The sequence below is a fragment of the Planococcus citri genome, chromosome 4, assembly GCF_950023065.1.
Source record: "Planococcus citri chromosome 4, ihPlaCitr1.1, whole genome shotgun sequence".
NCBI classification, from domain to species: domain Eukaryota; kingdom Metazoa; phylum Arthropoda; class Insecta; order Hemiptera; family Pseudococcidae; genus Planococcus; species Planococcus citri.
In genome coordinates this window covers 37,146,124-37,170,785 of record NC_088680.1, presented here as the reverse complement: position 1 = coordinate 37,170,785, position 24,662 = coordinate 37,146,124, and the positions used below count along the sequence as shown (strand labels likewise).

Sequence of the window (24,662 nt, the reverse complement as noted above, 5' to 3'; positions counted from 1 at the left end):
CTCGTTTTGGATTGTATTTGCGCATATATACGCGAAATTTAGTATACGAGTACATGGTATTGAGTAAAGAAAAACCAGGCTCTCTACACACAAGTTCAAATTCGGACCAATTGTAAAAAAAAAAAACACGAGAAGTAGAGAAATATCACGCGTATGAAATGTTCGCTTTTATTTCGTGCATGTAAAAAGGAACACTCGAAGAAAAAAAATGCCGTTTTCGTTTTGACCAAAGTCGATAGAGTCTTCATTTTGAGTTGAAAGTCACTCAGAAAAATTAGTAACACTGGAGATTTTTATAGAAGAGGAGAAAAGTGAGCCCTAAAATAAGAGACGTTTTCGAAAAAAAGAAGAAATGGGCCAGTTCCTAAAGATAGAATTTGAGATTTTTTGTCGACTTGAGCTATTTTCGTCAAAACCCAAGTCCATTTTTTCGGGTTGCCAAACATAGAAAAATATAATTTCTGATATTGGAAAAATATTTAGGAGTGAAGTTATATCAATTTTTTGACCACTTTTGCCAACTTCAAAAACTCGAAAAAATGTTCTGGGTGTATATGTACCTACCTACCTACCTACTTACTTATCTGCCTACTTACTAACATACATTTCTCAATTTTTTTAGAATTGAATTTAACGAAATGACCAAAAAATTGGCACTACTGCACTCCAAAATATTCCTCCAGTTTTTAAAATATTTAATAATATTTTTCGATGTTTTGAATCTGAAAAATTTATCACCTCAAATTTTCAATCATAAGATCGCTGGACAAAAACATGGCTCCAAACTGGTAGACACTCATTTGGGAAAAAAATAGTGTGTAATTGGTCAATTGGGTTACTATAAACAGCACCAATCGTGAGCATACGTGCCAAAATCAATTTGGGCATGCTCTATGGCATTTTTTAGAAATCTGAAATTTCTAAAATGCTGCTGGAGCTTCCGAAACTTTTCGAAACTACTACCAGTCGACTCAGCACGTTTCAATTAGGGTATCTAGGTACAGCGAGAATTCCAGATTTTCATTTAATTTCTCAAATGACTCGAAATCGTTTCCAATCGATTTATTTGGTCATAAATAGGGCATATACCGAATTTCAGCTTTCTAGGTTAGTTTGATGAAATTCTAATTTTTTTCCATTTTGGGCCCAAATTTGATTTTCAAAAATTCACCAAAAATCGAAAAATGCTCGTAAGTACCTGAAATTTTGGGTGGTGGTATATTTTGCAGGATCTGTCGATCTAAAGAGTTGGGATATCTCCCTCGTCAGAAAGTTGTATTAAAAAAATTGCTAAGAGATGCCAAAAAAAATCGGAAAAGGACTAAAAAAATATGATTATATAAATAGGTATCTATTGAACGCTTCAAACATTAAAAGATATACAAGCATGAAGTATGCACTTTTTATTTACATATTCAAGATTGTAATAGAAGTAATAGGTATACCCTAGCCGAATAAAAATTGTATGCGTATTTACGGCAAACCAGGTAGGCAAATTTATTAACACGCTAGAATCGCTAGTAGTGTACTTCAATATTTTAGGTAATTTTTCTGCGCAGGCAGGGTTGGATAAAATCGCCCAAAAATGATTCGAATCACGGATCACGAATCACCGCTCAAATTTTGCTCGAATTTTTTTCAAGAGGATCGTAAAAATTTCATGAGTTTTTGGCCATTTTCTTCGATTTTTTGAAATTGGCAAAAATGATCCAAAAATTGGCACCACTGCGTTCCAAAACATTCCTCCAGTTTCAGAAATGATGTCTTTCAATATTTTAGTATGATTGATGGGAAATATTTGCCAAAAAAAAACATTTTCAAAATATGAATTTATCCAAAAATAAGCGATTTGCAAATTTTCAACTTTTTTTTTTTTTTTTTTTTTAAAAATAACTGACCGTTCAGTAGAACCCTAAAAAATGTCTTGAATTTTGACGACAATAGCATAGATTGACGCAGAATTTCAAATATTATGATATGAGCCAGAGTCATTTTTCCCAAAACAGGTTGCGTAGTGACAGGAGCGAAAAAACCACGATTTTTTTCGAAAATGTACTCTCTTTGAGGTGCCAAATCACCCCTCCATTGATACTTACAGAGCTAAAAAAAATTTGTGAGGAACTTTCAACTCAACATGAAGGTTTCAAATGGAAGAAAATGTTCCTAGAAATACATTCAGTGTTGAGGAAAAAACAAAAAAAAAAAAAAAAAAAAAGGAAAAAGTGGTAAATTTTGCACAAAAAAAACAGAAAATTGTCATAAAGACAATAGAATTTCAGTAAAATTGCAATACCATTAAAAATTGGTAAAGTGAAATATTAACGTGGTTAAAAATAGTTAACTAAAAGACAATAAATGTTTTGAAATGAACGAGTTATTGAATGAATTTCGGTCAAAACTGCATCAAGCATGCATTCTTAATTTGCCCATTAATCATTGAAAATGTCATAAATTGATTCTAAAAATCAGCATAACTGATGAAGTGACGAGTTTTTCAAAAATAAATTGAAATTTTGTCAAAATGTCATGATAACGGTTGAAAATGGCGAAAGGTTTGCCAAAAATCCCAAAATTTGAACAACATCTTTCTATTCTCTTTTCCATTTTCTTTCATTTTTTTTATTTATTTTTTTTCTTTTCTTTTTTTTCCTTTTTTTTATTTTAGGTATTTAATTTTTTTCTCTCTCTCTCCCTAATTTTTTTATTACGTATCTATTATCATTTTCGTGTTTTTTGTTGTTGGAATTTTCAAATACCTACTTACCTACCTAATAGAAGTTGTACTTATTACTCATTATTCAATCTTATTTTATTGTTTGATTTTCTTCATTGTCTATTAACTATGTATCTGATGATTATGTAATGCCCCCCCCCCCATCAATCCGCCTCCCCACTATTAACTCTCCGGTTCGAGTGAGTGAAAGAGGACCCGGGAAAAAATGGGACAGATCTAATTGTATCTGATCATATCTAATGTGATCAAATTAGATCTAAAAATTGATCAACATAGATCAGATTTGATAAAATTATATCTGAATGTTGATCAATCTTAGATATAAATTTGTCCCATTATATCTGGTCATATATATTAAGATCCAATTGGATCTAGAAAGCTTGAATCGTATTTCTTACAAACATATCTATTCAGATCAGATTTGATCAAATTATATCTGAATTGATCTCATTATATCTGGTCAGATCTATGAAGATCCAGTTGGATCTAAAATGTTTGAATAGTATTTCTTACAAACATATCTATTCAGATCAGATTTCATCAAATTATATCTGAATTGATCTCATTATATCTGGTCAGATCTACAAAGATCCAGTTGGATCTAAAATGTTTGAATCATATTTTTTGCGAACATATCTATTCAGATCAGATTTGATCAAATTATATCTGAATAGATCTCAATATATCTGGTTAGATCCAATGAAGACCCAGTTGGATCTAAAATGTTTGAAACGCATTTCTTGCAAACATGTCTGTTCAGATCAAATTTGATAAAATTATATCTGAATGGATCTCATTATATCTGGCTAGATCTATGAAGATCAAGTTGGATCTAAAATGCTCGAAAAGTGTGTCGTTTTGGCTACTCGCAGATAAAGTCTTGAGCAGAATCCTATATAGGGTTCAAGGCTCAAACTACCAAATTAACTTTTCATGGTTCCATCTAAATAAAATTGAATCGAGTAAAACATTGCTGTTGAGGATTATAATTTTCATTATTATTATTCGATCTACCCATTTTTTGGATACAAACTACATATTAAAGGGCAAGGATCCAAATTAAACAAAAACACTTCTATATGTAAATGAATAAAACTGAACATTGACCAATAACATGGTTAGATCTAACTAGATATAGAAAATGTCTCTATCTAGTTAGATCTAACCATTTTATATATAATTAGATCTAATCCATTTTTTCCCGGGGAGTGGGAAGATTACAGTTGTGCTCCCTAATTTCCCTAAAAAAATGTTAAAAAGGTACCATAAAGTGGCTAAAACACTTACTTACTCATTCTCGTTAAAAAAAAAAAAAAAAAAACAGGATTGAAAACTACAAAAAAATTGATAATATTACCAAAAAAGAATAAAATTACTCAAAAATTTAAAAAAATGTTTCGTAGAAAAACTTGGAAAAACCATAAAATTTTCCTAAAAATTATCAAAAAATTACTAAAATCAATAAAATTTTGAAAAAATTGAGCGAAAATTTCACGAAATATGTACCTAATTATTTTAAGGCTCGATAAATTACGTATCATCAAATTAAAACGACTCAGAGTTGATAAAATATCTCAGTATCTCAAATTTTTCAAATAAACATCGATATTAACAAAACCACTGCCTGAGCTCTGATTTTCCTACTGGCTAACACGATCTGCCAAAATTCTTCCAAATTGATAACATATCTAATATGTAGGTACCTAGACCTACAATTTAAAAAAAAAAAAAAAAAATGTCCTGAAGTACATATATAGGTAGAGGACGTAGAGGTACAACCAACACTTGAAATGAGTGACCTAATAACCACTTCAAAAACGTATCATTACTTTATGAAACACCCTGTATGTATGTAATGCATTCAGGCACCTAGTTTAGTTTACTACATGCTATATTTCGTTCATTAACCGCATCGTTTCGGGTATGTACTTTAAAACGGTTAATTTCTTCCACCCAGGTACTCGTTGAGCTACGAAAACGAAGGTAATCGTCGACGAAGATCGTTAAGCAGCGAGAGAGAAAGTTCGCAGTTGAAAAATACCGAAGAATATAATGAAAATGTGGTAAGTTTGTACGCTTTTTACTTTCAACATTTTTTTTTCCTACATCGCGTGGTACTTGGTACTCCAGGAGAAAATCCATAGGAGTATTTTCTCTTTTTCATTCCTCCCAGTTAGTTTCCCCCTCCCCTTCCTTCATCTGTAGTGAGGTAGTGTGGGGTTGTACGGATCGGTTTTTTTACTTTCGTGTCCTGTGTATGTAACTTGACGAGCGTCTGGAGTCTGACATTACACAAAACCTATCCGCCAATCAGAATCTGTTAGGGAGGAGTTTCTCGTTATCACGTTTGAATATCATATCATCAGATGCAAACGAACTCAATTTTGAAAAAAAAACATCAAAAATGTAAAATTTCTATGATGAAATAGAGAATAAATAAAATTAATATACTTCCATCAATTCAAATGTCGCTTTGAAAATGAAAAAAAGTAAAAACATGTCCAAATTGACTTGGTAAGATCGTTGATTTTCGTGTGTGTGTGTGTGACTGATTGTGAATGTGTTGTGATGTTGATTATTAAAAAAATACGTAATGAAAACGGTTTAGTTTTTTATTTATCTAATTTCAATAGTACCTATGACATTTTTGCGGAAAGATTTTGCGAAATATACAACACTTCGAACGCATTTGAGGAAAATAAATTCATACTCTGACTCTTGAAACATCATCCATTCAAGACCTCGTACTTGGGAAGAAGGAAGGCGTTTTCAAGTTCAATTGCTCACACTTCTCAAAGTCCTTCAATTTAATTATTTAAATCATTATTATAATCATCAACCATCATCTTCTCTCTGACTTATACTTTACCAGTTCGCTTTTTCTGAAATCTGAAATGATAATGATGTTTCAAAGTGAGATTGACTGTTATCTATTTTGGTAACAAACTACTTTTTCAACGTACATACGAGTAGTATGATAAGGATTTTGTGATTACTTCATTATTTTCATTTTGTGCTGAATTAAACAGTGATCTACGTCTATTTTTTTACTTTATTGATCATTTATACATTCAAAATAGTTCGAATTGAAAGGATGATGAAAAGCACAAAAATAAATAAAGTGCTACTTGCAATATGATTGGCGGATAGGTTTTGTGTAATGTCAGACTCCAGACGCTCGTTGTAACTTGTGGTGGGTGTGGATAAAATTTGATTATTGCATATTGTAGAGTAGACTTTCCGGCTATATTTTCCAGTATTGACATGTAAAAAATCATCAGTCCTACCACATGAAAAATGTTTTTTGAAAAAAATACTCAGTTCAATCCAATTAACCTAAACATTAGGCAAATGGTGTAAAATTGAGTCGAAATCACTAAAAAAAAAATGATGCTAAGCAACAACTGACCACGTGAGCGCAGTGTTACCACGCACAGCGACTCAACAACGTCACAATGCTGGGTGGTCCAGTTAACTTGTCGACCCATCTAACCCCATCCTACCTTAATTGAGTTTCTTATATACAAAAGTTGATTCTTTTTTTAAACTAGCAATTTAAACTTGTACTGTGTGGGATAATAGTGGCGAAAATGTTTAGCGAAGTTGATATTGACCTTGTTGCATATTTAAACTATAGCGAATTCTCGCTCTAAAATGTCGAAAGATTGAAGGACAATGCGAAAAAGGAAAAAAATTTACAGAATCCCGAATCCGGCGCGACGCGAAGTCGACTGCGGCGTCGACGGCGTCTAAAGCCGTTCAAATGCGTATACCGCATGCACTTCATTTGTATATATAGTAGCTCATTTTTAATAGATTGCCGCGCTTTTATAGTTTCTAGTTAAAATTTATAACTTTGCGCCATCCCATTTCATTTCGTCGAACCAACTTCGCAAAGCTTAATACGAGTCGGAGTAGCCTCTCTCTCCGTGTGTGCGCGCGGTTTAGTATTTATAATCATAATTTCCATTTTGTAGTTTTCTTCGAGTTGTGTGTGTGTTTTTTTTTTACCCCTCATTTCGTTCTCTCGGTCATTTCTACAATGAATATCGGAGCGAGCTCGCGTGTCATAGTTATCCCCTCTTTCACAACGCTACACAAATTTGTTTGGTCAACTTTTCAACTTCATAGCGCATCGAAAGAAAGATGGAGAGAGAGAGACGAAGAGTTATAAAGCTCAAAAGCGTGCTGGTGGTTTTTTTTAATGACCTAGAACACCTGAATGAGAAAACATAAAGTTAATTAACTACGTTCATATCATTAACTTCCTTTGTGGGCCTTTTTTTTTTTCAATACGCGTTCAACTTCATTAACTCTCTAGTGTCTGGGAGGAAACCGACGATTATACCAGGGGTTTTATAATTTTTTACGTAAACGTGATTTTTATGTTGGAGAATGGTAATAAAATGTCGAGGATTTTTTTTTAAAACTCGAAATTGGTGTTTAATACTTAACCTAAGTTATGTATTCTTGCGTACATTTATCCTTCTTGCACGTACCTAATGACCAAATGTAGAAGATGAAACAATTTATTGGTAAAAATCTATCAGAGTTTACGAGAGATTTGGCACCCCCTCCCTTCTCAATGCTTGGATTATCTCTATTTTTGAAGTATGATTTTTTCAGTCTGAGTGCAATACTCTTCTTTTCAGAAGCTAAAATTCGTTTTTAGACTTTTGGAAAAATTTTAAAAATTGAAAAAAATAAAAAAAATTTTCGGGATTAGTTTTTAATTTTTTTTAGAAAATATTTTCTTTTGAAACAAAATGAACCACTTGAAGAACTTGAAATTTCAGTTAATTCTGAAGGTTGCCTTGACATTTCAATAGTGCCAGACCAAAAGTGAATTTTTCGCCAATATGTAAATTCCAGAAAAAAATAATACTTCATAATAAAATTCTCAAAAACGTTTTGTTGAGAAACGTACTAATTTGTATAATTACATCATCGATAGACTTCAATAAGTGTGCTTGATCGCTTTTAGATCATTTTGGAACCTTTAGCGTGATTTTTGACAATTTCGGAGAAAATTGAAAACTTGCTGGAGGCTCACGAATGGCTTAAAATTGGCCATCTTTCAAGGTTCAGGGAGTAGGTTTGGAACAAACTAATTATTCATATTGGTTCATTTTGCCTGAAAAAAATTTATGAAAAAAATATAGGTAAGTAAGCATATACCTACCTAAAAAAATCCAAGTAAAAATAGCTCATTTTTGAATTTTTAAATCTCCAAAAATTCATCTAGAATAAAATCCAAATATTAACATTAGCTTGGTTTTGTTCAGATCAATTTTTTTTTAGGTTACCCCCCTTGGGGAGGTGCTGGGGGCCGTGGATGGGGCCCAATCAAAAATCTGACGTCATATTCGTGTTCAACGTTACTAAAACCATGCAATTCAATGTATCACATGCCCCAGATTTTTTTTCGAAAGTTTGGCCCAAAATCGGGGGTGGGGGTGCTCACCTTCCATTAAGAGATCTCATCTCGAAACTTGAATATTTCAAAAAAGCATCAAAAGGTACACCTATGGACATTTTTCAGAATTTTAAATGGTAGCTCCCACTTACAGCGCTATTTTGAAGTTTTGAAAATTTCAAAATCCTTAAAAAATTAAAAATTCAATATTATCCTTTCGAACTGTGAAATCAGTTTTGATCAAAGTATCATAGTTTTGGAGGAATGCGCTGCTAAAGTTGAGTACCTCGAGACAATGTGAAAATAATGGAAGCCCCTCCCACCATTGCGGGTTTCTTACTTACTAGTTACTGGGTGGGTAGATATTGTGAAAAAAATTTGAGCGAAATCGAAAGTCATAACTCAAAAACGTTGGTCGAATTGACATGGAATGACCCCCCTCACTTTCTCACTAATTTAGGAAATCTTTTGTTCTCATTTTCTTATAATTTCAAAATAACTGATGGACACGTTCGTATCAATTTTTTGAAAAGAGGGAGAGTTGTCAAAATTTGTTTCTAAATTTATTTTCTCGTTTAGTTGATAATGAAATTTTAAAAAAATGGTAATAAAGAATTGCAGAAGGGATTTGTCTACTATTTTCATGGTGATTTCAAGAATGGATGTGATTCTTCAAACGTAATCCTTCTTTTTCTCCTCATTCAAAATGTGTTTAAAAATGATTAAATTGATTCATATTTTATTCTGCATGAAATGCCATAAGAATTTTGACATCTCAGAACCTAAAACTTGAAATTAAAAGTCCAAATTATTATTTTAATCTCATAATTTCTGGAATTTTTCTAAAATTAGAGGAAAAATGACCCAAGTGAACTCTCAAATAAGGAGGGAGGGAATTTTTACCTTCCAATTTCCTCTCAGACACGAAAAAGCTCAATCTAAAGATTTATCAGAAAATTGGAACATATTTTTTTCATCAAAATTTCGCAACTGGGCTTAAAAAACGGACCAAATACATATGCATGTACCTATATTTTGTATGAGAAAGAAACACCAACACTGACCGAATAACTGTAGAAATGCAGATCGCGTGCAGGTTTCGGCCAACTCGTGTAACTTGAGACGATTCGCCTAGAACCCTCGATATTGTCTGACACCCCTCTCCCATTCCCATTCTACCTCATATATACTTCCACCTCTACCTATATAATCGTATTTTTCTTAGTACGTATAACACGCGAATACATTAAACTTTGAACTATTCTAGATATACTCCGACACCGATCGAAACCATTACGCTAGAGAAAGTCATCAGTCGAAAAACGAGCCCTCGACCAGCATATACGACACTCACCAATTATTCTCCTCCGTTGACTCGTACGGCTCTAGCGAGTCACAGAATAAAAACGATTTTGCTCAATACTCCAGCGGCGCTGTCAGCATCCCTTCTACTTCATCTTCGTCGTGGATTAGCGAAGAAGTAGACGAATATAATAAATCCAGACGTCGTCGAAAAAGCAACTCCGACAGTGATAAGCAATTTAGAATCGATCACGAAGATAAAATATCGCCATCTCCTCCGTCGCAAGATGAAGACGCTAGAAATTCGAGTAGATCCGAGTCCGAGTCCAGCGACGAGATTAGTTTCGGAGAGGCTCTGGCTACCGGCCTTATACCACCCAATATTACGCCGGAGATGGCGGCTAGGATGAATATCGAGCTGATTAACCATCCGAAAGCGGTCATCGAGTCGTTTTATGGGCATAGTCCGGGCGAAGTTTATACCATACCGGAGGAAGAAGATGAGATATGCAGCCCGACCGGAGCCGATGGCGTTACCAGTTTGAGGAAACAACGTATGGCATCAGGTTGGAGGGAATTTCTTGTTTCAAATAAATTTTGGGGAATTGATGGCTACAAATTGGTGAGAATTTTCCATTTGCGTTTTTTTTTTCAAAATGTGGATCTTGGATCTATGCAAATGAGAATATTTACTCATGTTAAAAAATCTTCTCCCCTTCCCAAAAAAATAAAAAGAGAAACAAAATTTTAAAACCTACAAAATTTGAGTCAAAAACGATCAAAAAATGTCGAGAAATTTTGAAAATATCCAAATAAAAAAATTAATTAATTAATTAAGAAATATTGAGTTTTTTTTTCATTCGACTAAAACTTCAAGCACCTATCACGTTCCGAAATAAATAATTGAAATACCAAAAAGGAAGGTTATCTCTACTTCTGATAAGAAAAAGAGATCGTATTTACGGCGAATTAGATAGGCAATTTTATTAACACCTGTGTCATGATGACCAATTCCACACTAACCAAATTAAGTCAGGTCCTCTGATTTCTCTCACATATTTTTTAGAGTTCCTTTTGATGGCCTATTCAAATAATCTGGGTCTTTTCCGCCTCAACCCTTCCAGGAACTAGGAATGTGGGAGAGGAGGGGGAGGGGATGACATCATACTAATTTTCACTAATTTACAATTTCTTCCGAGACTGCTGATATTTGATGGCTCGTATTTTAGAATTGGTTTCAATTAGAGCAAATGAGTTTGTCGATTTCTATTTCTAAAGATATTAGATAAAGGGCCCAAAATCATTGGTTGAAAAGTTCAAAACCAAAATTTCAAAATGAATCCTCAAACTTCTGAGGCTCAAAAAGTTCCCAAATTTTGATCAAAATTCAAAAGTTGAGTGATAAGTATATGGATTTTTATTAATTCGAGGATACTGAATTCGAATATTGACTTATTTTTTCTACCTTACCCCTCTGAAGCTCCCCCCCATGCCCTTAAACGCAATAGAAATATCGAAAAAATGGAAATCACGTGTGACATAATTATGTTTTGTTGGATTTTCAAGGGTGCTGAGTTCAAATATCTTTTTATTTTTGAGATATAAATCCACTATTTCTGTCTATTCCCCTTCCCCCACTTTGAGAACAAAATTATAAAAAAAATGGTGAGCACGTGGATTTTTACCAATTTAGAGGTCGTTGAGAACAGAAATGCATTTATTTTTTGAAATAATGGCTTATTTTTTCGATCTCCTATGAACCTCTCTGTCAGTGTTCTTAAATACAGTAAAAATATTAAAAAATTGGATACAGCCCTTCAATGCTCCTCTACTTCCATGATTTTGAAAAATAAAGCTCACAATCCGAAAATTATTAAAAAGTGACGTGCCACGTCGATTCTTACTACTTCAGTATACTTTGAAGTCTGTGCTCAAAGTTCAAACATCGATTCTATTTTTACAAATTTAGGTCTTAAGTGCTCCCTTCGTCCTCCTGCTCACTTTTTTCGAAATTCGCGTTGGAAAAACACTGAAGATGTAATAAAATAATATTTTTTGTTCTGTATCTATGGTTTTAAATCAAATGAAGAAATTCAATTTAACTGAGATTTCAGCTGCCCAATTTGATTTTTTGATTTTTATCGAATTTTTGAAAATCCAAAATTGGTCATGTGCTTTTTTTAAATAATGTTGGTATTCACTCAGTAAAAATGATGAAAATTAGTCTGGACGCGACTCCCTCCCCCCTCTCTGGAACCTCCAGTGAGATTTTCGATTTCTTTGGAATTCTTTAATTTTCCCAGAAGGTGCAGAAATTACCCAGTTCGGGCAGCTAAAAATTGGGTTGTGGCTTGTCCTCAACCTGTTCAACGAATTTATTCATATTTGGATATGTTTCTAGATTTTTTAGAATCCCCCCTCCTTATAAGACTTTTTGTAAAAAAAAAAATACTTTATTTGAGATGTTTGCCAAAAAAGCCTGCCCCATTGTGGACAAATTCGTTCAACGTACGCGCTGAGACTTTTAGTAGTCCAAATTAATTTCCACACCGTCTGAAGAAATTTAAAAATCCTGAAGAAATCGAAAATCGTAATGAAGGCTTCGGGAATGGCCAGAAGTGATGGAATACATTTCAAGGGATCTATTAGCTTCAGGGTTATGACAAATTTTTTTTCAAGAAAAATTATACTCACATTTTTAAAAATATCTATTTTGGATTTTCAAATAAATGGAAACGAAATTTTGAAGATTGATGATGATTAATTTTTTGTTTTTTGTATTTTTACCAACTAATTTGAGATCAAAAAATTTCGCTGATACAGAAACAAGTTTGATGATTTTTGAAATCACTGAAAGGGGGTATGAAATTTTCTCATAAAATCGTTTTGTCAAGAATTCATCTAAAGAAGTTGAACTAAATTCATCGATAACTTTATTTTGGATCTTCCTTTGGCTGAAAGTGAAGGCCTTTTTTTTAAAAACAAAAAAAAAACAGGAACAAGAAATTTTTAAAATCTGGGTAAACATTTATTATTGAGCTCCCAGTACTCAGTACATATTCACCTGGTTGATACATATGAAGTATTCAAACCAATATTTTAAAAGTAATGATAATTCAACCTATTTCAAAAATTTAAATTAAAAAAAATATGGCATCACCAATTCCCCTTAAGAAAATCTTGAGCATTTAATTGACTCCACCCTTCTTTTTTCCAACGTTTCCTTTTTAAACTCATCATTATTCTTTCAGTAATAAGTTCAATTTTCATTTTGTTACAGCCCGCGTAGAATCCTCGTTAACCGATCAGAAAGAGCTTCAGAACCAACGTGGTCGAATACCATCTGCAAACCAGCAGTCCGATATAAGACTGAAACAAAAGTAATTGCGAATTATTTCCATATGTACATTATCAATAGCTTGGTAGATATGTAGATACATTAAGTTACATTTAAATATATAAGCAATCAAATCTCTCACACTCTTCCTGTTCTATTCTTTCCATTCCACAACAACACAAAATGATGGATATTCGTTTTAAAAAAGCAGGGATAAAAACTACATACGTATGTGAAAATCATCCCCAGCACTAAACGATACGTCGAACTCGGGTCTAAAAAAGAAGAGCAATTAGTGTTTGTTATTATGGCAAAGTCAAAGGGTATCGAAGGAAAAAAAGGCGGCGGCGGGGGCGGCGTGAGAGAACATAGAGAAAAAAGTTTGCTCGTTATTGCGAAACCATCACTGCTCTGTCATCCGATATAGGAAATTTAGCTTGATGTTGAACAATGTATCCGCTTTTGTAAAAGCAGTTCTGAAATATCGATTGATGGTATATTTTTTTTTCTCGCTTCTCTGCCTCGTTTTTAGGTATAGCGGACAAAGTTTAGATTCCAAAAGTGAGCTCGAACGGCAACTGATTTCCGACGACATGAAAGAAAATCGGCCTGTAAGTGTCGCTTTTAAATTGGCCTTAATTATGCATCGGTAAGTTTGCGCTTCTGCATACTTGATCTTTTATTTCACAGACGGTAACCGAATTTAGTTCACTGGATGCCCATAAAATGTTCAACCCTGTGCAAAAATTCCAACCAGATGAACACAACAGGACTGGTGTTAAGCAACCTTTTCGTTATGTTCAATCTACAACGCAACCTGATACTGCTCAATTTAACTATTCGCCCGAGAAACCAACTCAACCGTCTCAACAACCCCAACAACCGAAACCGTTCAAAAGTGAAGGTCGACCTCAACCGTATCAACCTGAAATTCGACCTCAAATGTACCAGCCTGATGTACGTCCTCAATTGTATCAACCCGATGGACGGCCCCAAGTGTATCAGTATGATAGACAGCCTCAAACTTACCCTAATGAGGTTAGACCCGCTGGATATACTCCGGATCGTGCTCAACCTGCTTTTCAAGACAGATCTCAGCCTTATCAAGGCGACAGAGTGCCTCAAAATTATCAACCTGATAATCGAACTCAATACCCTGCTCAGGTTGGTCAAACCGATAGACCGCAGAATTACCCAGCAGAGAATGTACAGCCTTATCCGGTTGATAATCGACCTCAACAACAAAAACAGCAACCTCAGCAGCTGCAGCAACAACCGCAGCAGCATTACCAGACTGATAATATGACTCAAGGGTATCAACAGATGCCTCAGAATAATCGAACGCAAGGTTACCAACCCGGTTCGCAGAATTACCCTACCGGACCACCTCAATCTTATCAGCAGCCATTGCAAAATTATCAAAAAGACGCACGAGCTCCAGGTTACCAACAACAACAACAACAACAACAACAACAACAACAACAGCAGCAGCAACAGCAACATCAGCAACCTCAATCGCAGCAGCAAACTGATAGATTGCAGAATTACCCTTCGTCAGATCGGCCTCCTCAGCTATATCCACCGCCTCAAGAAACGCAACCTCAGAATTACCAGCAAGGCTACCAAACTCAAAATTACCCTCCTGATAATCGACCTCCTCAAGGTTATCAACCCCAAGGACAACCACCTGATAGTCGGCCTGGCATGTACCAGCAAGGTCAAGGTCAAGGTCACCCACCAGTAGATAATCGTGCACCGGGTTATCAGCAAGGACCTCAAGGTCATCCACCAGTTTACCAACCAACCCCTCAAGGTCAACCGCCTGGTTACCAACAAGGTGTCGTTCAAGGGCATCCGCCAGATGGCCGACCCATTGTTTACCCGCAAGGTCAAGGTCATCCGGCGGATAATCGACCTCAAGGTTATCCGCCAGAAGGTTACCCGGGTGATAACAGAGCGTATACGGATCGACCTCAAAATTACCCGGTGGATAACAGAACCGTTCAAGGCTTTCAGCAAGACAACCGATCTCAACCTTATCCAGGTGATCCTCGTTCGCAACCTTATCCTCCGCAAGATAATCGCCAAAAACCCCAAGACACCAGAAGACTGCCGCAACCTCAACAATTCGACGATCAATCCCAAAGACCACCTAATCAAAATTATCCCCCAGGTGCATCGGGCTACCGAGAACCTGATAATCATTACCAGCAATTTCAAAGACATCCCAATGATCTCCAAGATGACCGAAGACTACCTCCTCAAGGTGTTGCTCAACAAGACTATCAAGATCAATATCGCCAGCAGCCAGACAGACGTCAACAGCCGGATCCTCGTGATGATCCTCACGATCCCGAAGGTCGTCTGCTCGGCGATCAAGGTCAAAACAACAGAAGGCGATTACCATTACGAAAATATAATTCTGAAGAGAGATACGGCAGTTTTCAAGACTATGACCGTAGAAGTTCGCACGAGAGTCCTGGTAGAATGCAGCACGAGGAAGAGTACGATGCACAAGGCAGACCTATCAGGAGGTTCCCGGAACGATTAAAGCATCGATCTTCGTCTCTAGAACACGATCGAGACGATCAGAATTACGGTAGATCTAGATCATCGTCTTTCGAACGATCTCATTACGCTGACGAGGCTGAATACGAAGAATACTCGAATAGAGATCAACGTAGAGCGTCTCTAGAGCATAAAAAGATGCTCCCTAGGTCGGGTCAGGATCATCCCAACTCCAGGCAAAATGTATCCAGTAAGCAGGTTCAGTCCAGAGTGCAATCTCGACCAGGAACTGGCAACAGCGATAAAACTCGTGTTCATAAACAAGGCTCGTGGCAAGAAAGCGATTCGGTGAGCATTTATTTTACCTCACACACGATGAAAGAAACCCCATTTACTCGAATAAAAAGGGCTATAATTTTTTTAACGTTTCAGAGATCGAGAGTGCAGCAAGATTCGCGAAAAGAAGAGAATTTCTGTCTGCAGCATAAAAAGTACACCGGAACTCCATCGTCATCATCGGTGTCCAAACCTACCCGAAGAGTTTTACCAAAAGAGCCCTCGGGTCAAACTCAAAGAAAGACTATTAAACGCTCCCAGGTAATAATGAAGGCGGTTTGTATTCCGCTCTTCGAATAGAAATTTAACGACGATTTTGCCAGTATAATCCTCGCTCTCGCCCTGTCTGCCTCGTCGTAGAAAACCTATAAACCAAACGAAAAATACTCTAACTTCGATTAATGTAAATTTTACGCTAAAACAGCGAAATTTCGTCGTACGAATTATTAAGCCACGCAATCCTCGCCCGATTTAACCGCGTGTGTAGTTTCATTTAATGGCGAATACATATTCAAAACATTTAGTTTTAATCAGAGAGTGATAAATTAACCCGGCCAAATGTGCCCTTGTAAAACGATTTAAAATACCGTTAACGCTTTCAATTCATCAAACATAATTTAATATTCGAATTTTGCGTTTAATTTGTAACTTCCTGAACGCGTCGTCGTCGGCTTATATTCGATAGACCTTTACTCGATGCATTGTGACGCGAGGAAAAATGCATGGAAAATGCTCATCTGTAGCTTTTACCTTTGCCACATATCGCTTTAAAATCGCTCCAAAGGCTTCTAGTTTCCATTTATAGTCATAAATAAAATTCACCAAAGAAATTGAGAAAATTATGTTGCCTATCTTCCCCTTTTTTCGTGGCGAAAAAAATACACGAATTGTTGACATTTTTTTCACCTTCCTTATAAATTTCTTTTCGTCTTTCACCTATCTATTTTAATTATTTATTTATTTCGCAGAGTCAAGATAAAAGTACGACTACAGTCAAGTCAGAAGATAGCTCGCATCAGAGAGCTGGAATTTTATCAAATGCTGCTAGAAAAACAGAAAGAAGTGGTCATTTAAAGATTACCTTCTCTGACCCCATAAGCAATCTGTTGAATCCTAAAAAGAATACCGTTTCTTCGGTGGCTGGTCACTCCAGAACAGGTAATTTTTTTCAATTTTCTAAAATAGGTATTAGTCAATTTTTTAAACTTCAGATCACATTTTATTGGAAAATAATAAGGATAAAAAAAGTAATAACCCCCCCTCCCTCCCCCCTGGTTGCTTATTTCGAAATAAGGTACAATTTTCGAATAGAATATTTCCAATCGACCTCGAAATGACCATTCGAGCGCCAGATCTCGAAATAACCCAATACTTAAAATATGCTTATATTCATTCTACATAAAACCACATTCTGACGAATAAATATTAAAACGAAGAAAAGTAAATTCCGATTCGTCGACGACGACGAAGTTCAACAGAACTATTTGCTGCAGGAAAACGAAACTTATCAGTATCACATTTACTTATATGGCGTAGTAAAGGATGTCGAAGGATATCCCTAACTCGTGTAAAAATGTGGGGAAAGAGGGCTCGAATCGATTGGTAAATGAATAGAAAGGAATGCAGTGTATTTCGTTTGGCGAGTTGCTGTATGATAAAATAACAATAAATCGTGTATTCGTATTTACATTCTGTATGTGTGCGCACCCGAATTTAGCTTACGTTAGATAGGTACCTTTTTGCTGCGAGTCGAATTATTATACGAGTACGTTCAGAGAGCTGGGAAAATGTGCGTCGATATTTTTAGCATGTGTATGTGGTCTTTGCCTGAGTGAATTAGTATTAGGCTCAGCTGGCCTTGAATAAATTTTTTCTAGACCTTCTCTAGGTTGGTTGTGTTTTTCACGAGGAACTTGAAAGTTTTTTCAATCGAGTTAATCCGGCGCTTATCGGCCATTTTTTCGGGATGAACAAGTGTGCGTGGGTATAGCTCTTTCCGAGACATTTTCGAGGAAAATGCAACCTTGTAAAATGTATCTATTGCTAGATATTAAAGGATAAAATACTCGAACCACGAGAGGGATCCTTTGAAAATTCGAGAGGTGTCTTGATAAACCTTCGAGGGGCGAAATAAAGAAGTGGGAGACTATATTTTTAACCCCTCCCCCCACCCACCAACAGTCATGAAAAAAACTGAAATTCTAATTCTCAAATTTTTTGAGGCTGTGGAAAAAAATTTTGGTTGAAATTTTTTTTTTGATTTCTGATTCATTTTCAGTACTATGTATTTCTTCAATGAATTGAAATGGGAGGTCCTTTGAAAATTTAATTTTTCAGTCTGTTTATACTAATAAATGATAATGGAAAAGTGTTTTGAAAAAATAGTTTTAAAGTGTTCAGAGTTGAAAGGGAGAATTTATCAAAAATGAACTACGTAAAAACATAAACATTTGACTCGACTTCCTATTAAAAAATTGATAACTTCATTTGATACTAAGTTTATTACGTCTTTTAATGAAGTCAACTAAACACCAGAGATATTCACTCGGTCACAGCTAATTTCACCCCACACACTGGATCCACGACCACATCAAACACGTGGGTGTAAAAACGATACCTTACCTAGTAAACAAACAAAAAAACTCAGTTTTATCGCTCAAGCTGTACATGAAACAAAATCAAGTCTGTAAATGAAATTGAAATAATTGAATTATCATCGAAGTTAATTAAAAACGTTGCATTTGAAGTGGAATGATGGCGGCGCGGCGGTGCACGCGGAACAGCTCGACATAAACATTGGAACACAAAGGATACTCATCAGACTGCGGGTGACCTTTTACACTAATGTTATTCGAACGGCTATCGAGAAAATTTACTGTGCTTTTTTTTTCGTTGCTCGAAGTCGAAGCTCTCTCTACAAAGTAGATTCTTTAATCGAGTTTAACGACCAGAACACAGCATGTGGGTACATTTAACGTTTAACGAAAACCAATCGTGACGCGCGAGCGACGTTTAGAAGAAGTGGAAAAAAGCGAGCGATTTTTTTTTCATGCGACGTGGTAATGAGTAAATGTAAGACAATTGATGCGATTAACGAAACGGAAACGAAATGTTATTTAAATCATATGTAATTGCAGTGAGAATATTGTAGCGTTCGGCCACGCTTTTTATTATCAAACTTCCTGCGTAGATAAATTACCATTATAAAACCGACCGCGATGCTCTTCTTGGTAAAATGATCTCGCCTTCCTCTCTACAGTGTCGCACTGTCGTTATATGGATCTACCTATGTGGTGAATTTCTGATCAGATTGATTTCTTTTTGGGAAGAACGATAGGTATATGTATAAGTTTAATAGGTAACAGGTATCATCACTATTTAGGAGGGATCGATCATCAATTTTTCCCACGAATAATGTTTGGCTGATAGTCGGGGAGCCCACTTAAGGATCTATTGCACCCCCCCCCCCCCCGTCGATTATCCAGGACAACTTTTTTCTTAAAGGGGAAGTCCTAAGGAATATTTCTAGCCCTTGTACTCAAAACGAAAAATGGCCCTACTTACAAAATGGCGGTCATTTTGATTGACAGGTCAGCTGAAATCGCAGATTTTGCGTTCCAACATAGGACTTGCAAAACATTTTTTGAACCGTACAGAAGTAGACCGAAAGATCAGGCAAAAATTTATCACCTGCAAAAATTTCAAGTGCTAAAGTGCGTTTTTCAATTTTTAGTGAATTTTTGAAAATCAAATTCAGGCCAAAAATGAGGGGAAAAAATCAAAATTTTACCAAATTGACCAAGAAAGCTGAAATTTGGCATATACCCTATTTTCGACATGCCAAATCGATTGGAAACTGTTTCAAACCGTTTTGAGCAGTTGTGAAGTCTCCAGCAGATTTTTGAAACACGAAATTTCCACAAAATTTCATCAAAATGAAGTTGGAAAGTTGAAATTTATTCTTCGACTAATTTCAATGAGCTACGATGTATTGCAGGTAAATTTCAAGTCGTTTTGGAGCCTCCAGCGATTTTTTGAAAATTACTGGAGCCTCCAGCAGATTTTTTAAGCTTTAAATTTTTACAAAATTTTATCAAATGGAGATGGAAAGCTGAAATTTACTCTACACTCCAATTTTAACACCCTCTGAAGACGACTTCTGGTGGGTTCAAGTCATTTTGGAGCCTCCAGCGACATTTGAAAATTACTGGAGCCTCTATAATAGATTTTTGAAACTTGAAATTCCCGCAACATTTTACCAAATGGAGTTGTCAAGCTGAAATTTACTTAGCAAACGGTTTTGAAGCATCCAGCTACTTTTTGGAAATTTCAATTTTCCAAAAAACGCCATACAACCTTTTAAAAAGTCGCTGCAGGCTCCAAAGCGACTTGAAATCCACCAGCAGTCGACTTCGTAGCGTATTGAAATTAGTTTGCAGAATAAATTTCAACTTTTCATCTCCGTTTGATGAAAATTTGGGGAAATTTCAAGTTTCAAAAATCTGCTGGAGGCTCCAGTGATTTTCAAAAAATCGCTGGAGGCTCCAAAACGACTTGAAATCCCCCTGTAGTTGACTTCATAGCGTATTGAAATTAGTTTGCAGAGTAAATTTCGGTTACCAATTCCATTTGATGAAATTTTGTGGGAATTTCAAGTTCTAAAAATCTGCTGGAGGCTCCAGAAGTGTTCAAAACGGTTTGAAACAGTTTCCAATCAATTTGGCATGTCGAAAATAGGGTATATGCCAAATTTTAGTTTTATTGGTCAATTTGGTAAAATTTTGATTTTCCCACTCGTTTTTGGCCTGAATTTGATTTTCAAAAATTCACCTAAAATCGAGAAACGCACTTTAGCACTTGAAATTTTCACAGGTGATGAATGTTTGCCTGATCTTTCGATCTACCTTTGTACGGTTCAAAAAATGTTGTGCAAGTCCTATGTTGGAACGCAAAATCTGCGATTTCGGCTGACCTGTCAATCAAAATGGCAGCCATTTTGTAAGTAGGTCCACTTTTTTTTTAGAGTACAACGGCTAGAAATGTTCCTTATGACTCCCCCTTTAAGAAAAAAGTTATCCCAGAGGATCTACGGGGGGGGGAGGTGCAATAGATCCTTAAGCCGGCTCCCCGACTATGAGGGTTGATATTTTTATTTTAAAAATAGGATTTTTGAGATGAAGAGCATGCCCTATACTCATTTTAGTTGATTTTTCGATTTTTGACGAATTTTTGAAAATAAAGAAGGTATTTAATATTTTTATAATAGAAGTTCCTTTTTCTCCATTAAAATCAAATTTTATTTTATAGCCACTCTTGAGTCTAAGTCCACCAGTCTAGCGCTGTTTTCAGCCAAGCTGGAGCCCTGGTCAGATCTGATCAAGTCGGAACAGAAGTAATCCGATCTGATCAGATCTAACTTTATCTGAAGAATTTCCGGATTTAATTACGTTAAAATCACTTGGACAGATTTTATAACGTTTCATGGAAAACTGGAATTTCCAAAAAGTCACTGGAGACTCCAAAACGACTTGAAACTACTAACAGAGCCAACTAGGCATGTTGAAATTAGAAATTAGGGTGCAGAGTGGATTTCAGTTTTCCAACTTCATTGTGGTGATATTTTTTTTGAAGTTTCAAGTTTCAAAAATCTGCTGGAGGCTCCAGAACCACTCAAAACGGTTTGAAACAGTTTTCAATCAATTTGGTGGGTCGAAAATAAGGTATATCCCACATTTCAGCTTTCTAGGTCAATTTGGTTAAATTTCGATTTTTTCCTCGTTTTTAGTCCAAACTTTGATTTATTTTCTAAACATTCACGAAAATTCGAAAAATGAACATTCGGCTCATTTTTTCGATCTAGTCTCTCTGATCCCTCACTATGGTCCTTAAAGCATGATCAAAAAAACGTAACGTCTGTTGAATTTTTGAGACTGCGGAGTTTAAATTTCCATGCTATTTTAAACATGAGCTGTAAATGTCTTCCCCCACCCCCACCCGATTCCGAAAAAAAATCATAAAATTATGGAGCAACCTGTTGATTTTTATTTATTTAAGGGACGCTGAATTTAAATATTAATGAGGGAGTCCATAACAAGAAATTGAGTCAAATTAGAAGACACCAGTGCCACCGACAGGAGGTCAAGTGGGGCAATTTGCCTCGCGTTTTCTAGAGGGCCCGAATTTTCTTTTAAAAGTTTGTAAACCTCAGTTTCAATAGAAAAATGCAGATATAATTTTTGAAAATGAAGTTGAAAATTTATTTTTGAACAAAAAATGAAAAATTCATTCCGTTTTTGAAGAAAGTATGCAAATTTTACTCTTGGAGAGAAAATACAACTTTCATTTCACAAAAAAAAATCACAAGTTCATTTTAACCAGAAAATGAAAACTTAATTTTTGAACAGGAACTTAAACTTTAATTCGTTCTTGAACAGATGGGTATAAGTACACAAACTTCATTATTGAAGAAAAATACAAATTTAATTCTAAAGAGGAAATTATGCGCAGCCTTCATTTTCTTAATTTTTAAAAAATGAGAACTTTATTTTTGATTGAAAAATGAAAACTTTGATTCGTTTTTTAACAGGACACAGGGTAGAAGCCTATGCAAACTTTATTTTCGGAGAGAATCATTTTTTGAACAAAAAATACACAATATTTCAATTTTTAAAATTAAAAAAAGAAAAAAAACTGAAAACTTAGTTTTTGAAGGGGAAGTGGAAATTTTACAGGTCAATAAAAGCTAGATATTAAACTTTGCTTGTAAAAAAAGTCTCTCGTGATAAACTGCCCAAAAAAACCTCTCTACAAGAGAAAAACACATCCCTCCAAAAATTGCTCACCACGTAACAAATGTTCTAGACTTCAACTTTCAAAAAATGAAAACTTATTTTTTGAGAAAGATTCTTCAAAACAATTTTTTTTAAAAACGAAATTAGTTCATTTATTGGGAGGGAGGGAGGGAGGGAGGGAGGGAGTTTTTTATAGGGGAAAACTTATGGAAAAATTCCATTGGATGAACTATTAAATTCGAATGCTTTAAGATACGACTACAATTTTTCTAGACAGTAAAAATGTTTCACAAATGGTTTTGCATTTTTATAAAATAACATCGCATATAATGTATAAGTTCAACAAAATATTGACGAAATTACTCTATATCAAGGAAAATTTTCGGAAGGATATTAAAAATGTATAACAAATCAAAATATTTTTTTTAGATGGAAAAATAGGGTTTCCATAATATTTTACCTCGCCGATTGTTCGTGAATTTCATCGCTCGTAAGGTAGACAGATACCGAATAAAGAGTTTTCATTTTCTTCCTCTCTCGCTGTTTTTTTCAATAAAAGGGTACCATTTACTCGAGTTCCGGATATACAAACGCAAAGATGCGATACAAGATATTCTCATCAACATTTTGTCGTTAAAAGCAAACCCCATCATGGCTCACGCAACGTCGAAATATTTTTTATTAAAATTAACGACCGGTATATTTCGCTAAAGCTCGCCTCAATACGATGCGCTACTACTATTCGTACCTACCTACGTTAAAAACATTACGTTCTGGAACGATTTGCCTTGGTCGTCGCATCGCAAATGTGCCTACATGAAGCGTTTTTAAGGATAACTTTCGCACCGTCGTCGCTTGCTCCTGCTCGTTCAGTTGGATTCTTTTGCGACACGAAAACTAGGTCAGCAACTCGCAATAGTGTATAGTGTTGTTGCTGATACAAGTCGAATTTTTATCACCACCGTACCCCTGAAAAACCACCCTCGGTTCTTCTCTTCTTTTTCGTTCTCCTTTTTTCTTGTTTTTCGTGTATGCGCTACGGCTACGGTTTCGAAAAGGTTAATTTTCTCACCGTAACACGACCCTGTGTGCTGGGTCAGTGAGGTACCTACTACGGAATTCTCAAGCTGGGGGTTTTTTGCTTTTCTCAAAACGTATGTAGGTAGGTTGGTAGCTGTTTTTCCTGCTTCTGTTTAACGTATTCATTTTTGTATATGGTGCGGTGACCTTGAAGCTAAAAGTATATCCGAACTAGAATATAGGTGGCGTCGATCTTCCTCTCACCCTTACAAAACCCATTTCCGATTTGGAACCATTTTGAGTAAAGTGTCTCACTTATACCTTGCCCACGATTATCTCGATTCTGTGTGAGAATCGAAAGCAGAGGGAAAATATTTTTTCCTACCAATAATGCACGAGATGAAAGAAAGAAATTTTTCAAAGTGTAGGACGATGGCATAGTTGTAATTGCGTTGTCTATACTTAACACGTTATTGCTTTCAGAAAGTTTGCGCTCAAGTTGGCGTTTGCACATTTTACTCGACTCGACTCGAGTCGTAGTCGTATAGTATTTGTTAAAAGTTGAAGTGGCTTAGATAACAGCAAAGTGTTGGTATGTGTGAGTGTGTTGGAAATTATCGGAAATACGTTTCAGTACTACACTGATACGACACCATGTCCTCGCCTTGTCTGAAAACCTTTAGATTAATGTATAAAACTTTTATCATATTCATCGTCTGTAATACATATAAAACTTGATATTTTTTGCCCACTCCCAAAGGGCATTAATCTTGTTATTTTATTCCGGTCGTATACAAATTTCTCACATTGAAACACATACTGATAGATGAACTACCCATCCAGTATACATCTCACATAATATTATGAAGATAGAGGTACACCGCTCACCGCTCTTCTAATACTATTTTGCAAAACCGAATATTTTTATTAACACCACCTCCTGATACTTTCGCTATCGTGTGCCACGCGTTTTTCACCTTTTCAACGTTATGGTACCCCGGAGGTTAAGCTATTTTTTAATAAATAATACGATAGGGAAAAAATCCAGCAACAAGCACCAAGCACCGAGCTTGCGACCAGATTTAATCTCGTTATAACTCTTCCCAAATTCCCTCGTCGTCGTTATAGTAGGTACCTATAATGTAGTAGGTACATTGTACAATACACGTTTTTCCAAAACCTATAGGTATAGGTACTAGTCGTGTTTTGCTCGCTGTA

At 35.5% G+C, this 24,662-nt stretch overlaps 1 protein-coding gene across 2 annotated transcripts in view; it reads left to right on the top strand.

Moving 5' to 3' along the window:
- The window catches only part of LOC135842511 (bromodomain-containing protein 4-like), an 88,064-nt gene that overhangs the window by 48,572 nt on the left and 14,830 nt on the right, over positions 1–24,662 (top strand). The window contains exons 3-9 of one of the 2 annotated variants that reach the window (XM_065360003.1): positions 4,692–4,797; positions 9,418–10,006; positions 12,733–12,832; positions 13,322–13,400; positions 13,480–15,645; positions 15,730–15,894; positions 16,602–16,791. In XM_065360003.1, the coding sequence (XP_065216075.1) occupies positions 4,692–4,797; positions 9,418–10,006; positions 12,733–12,832; positions 13,322–13,400; positions 13,480–15,645; positions 15,730–15,894; positions 16,602–16,791 (3,395 nt within the window). Of the gene's footprint in view, positions 1–4,691; positions 4,798–9,417; positions 10,019–12,732; positions 12,833–13,321; positions 13,401–13,479; positions 15,646–15,729; positions 15,895–16,601; positions 16,792–24,662 lie in introns of both variants that reach the window. The other variant, XM_065360002.1, reaches the window with a different exon arrangement.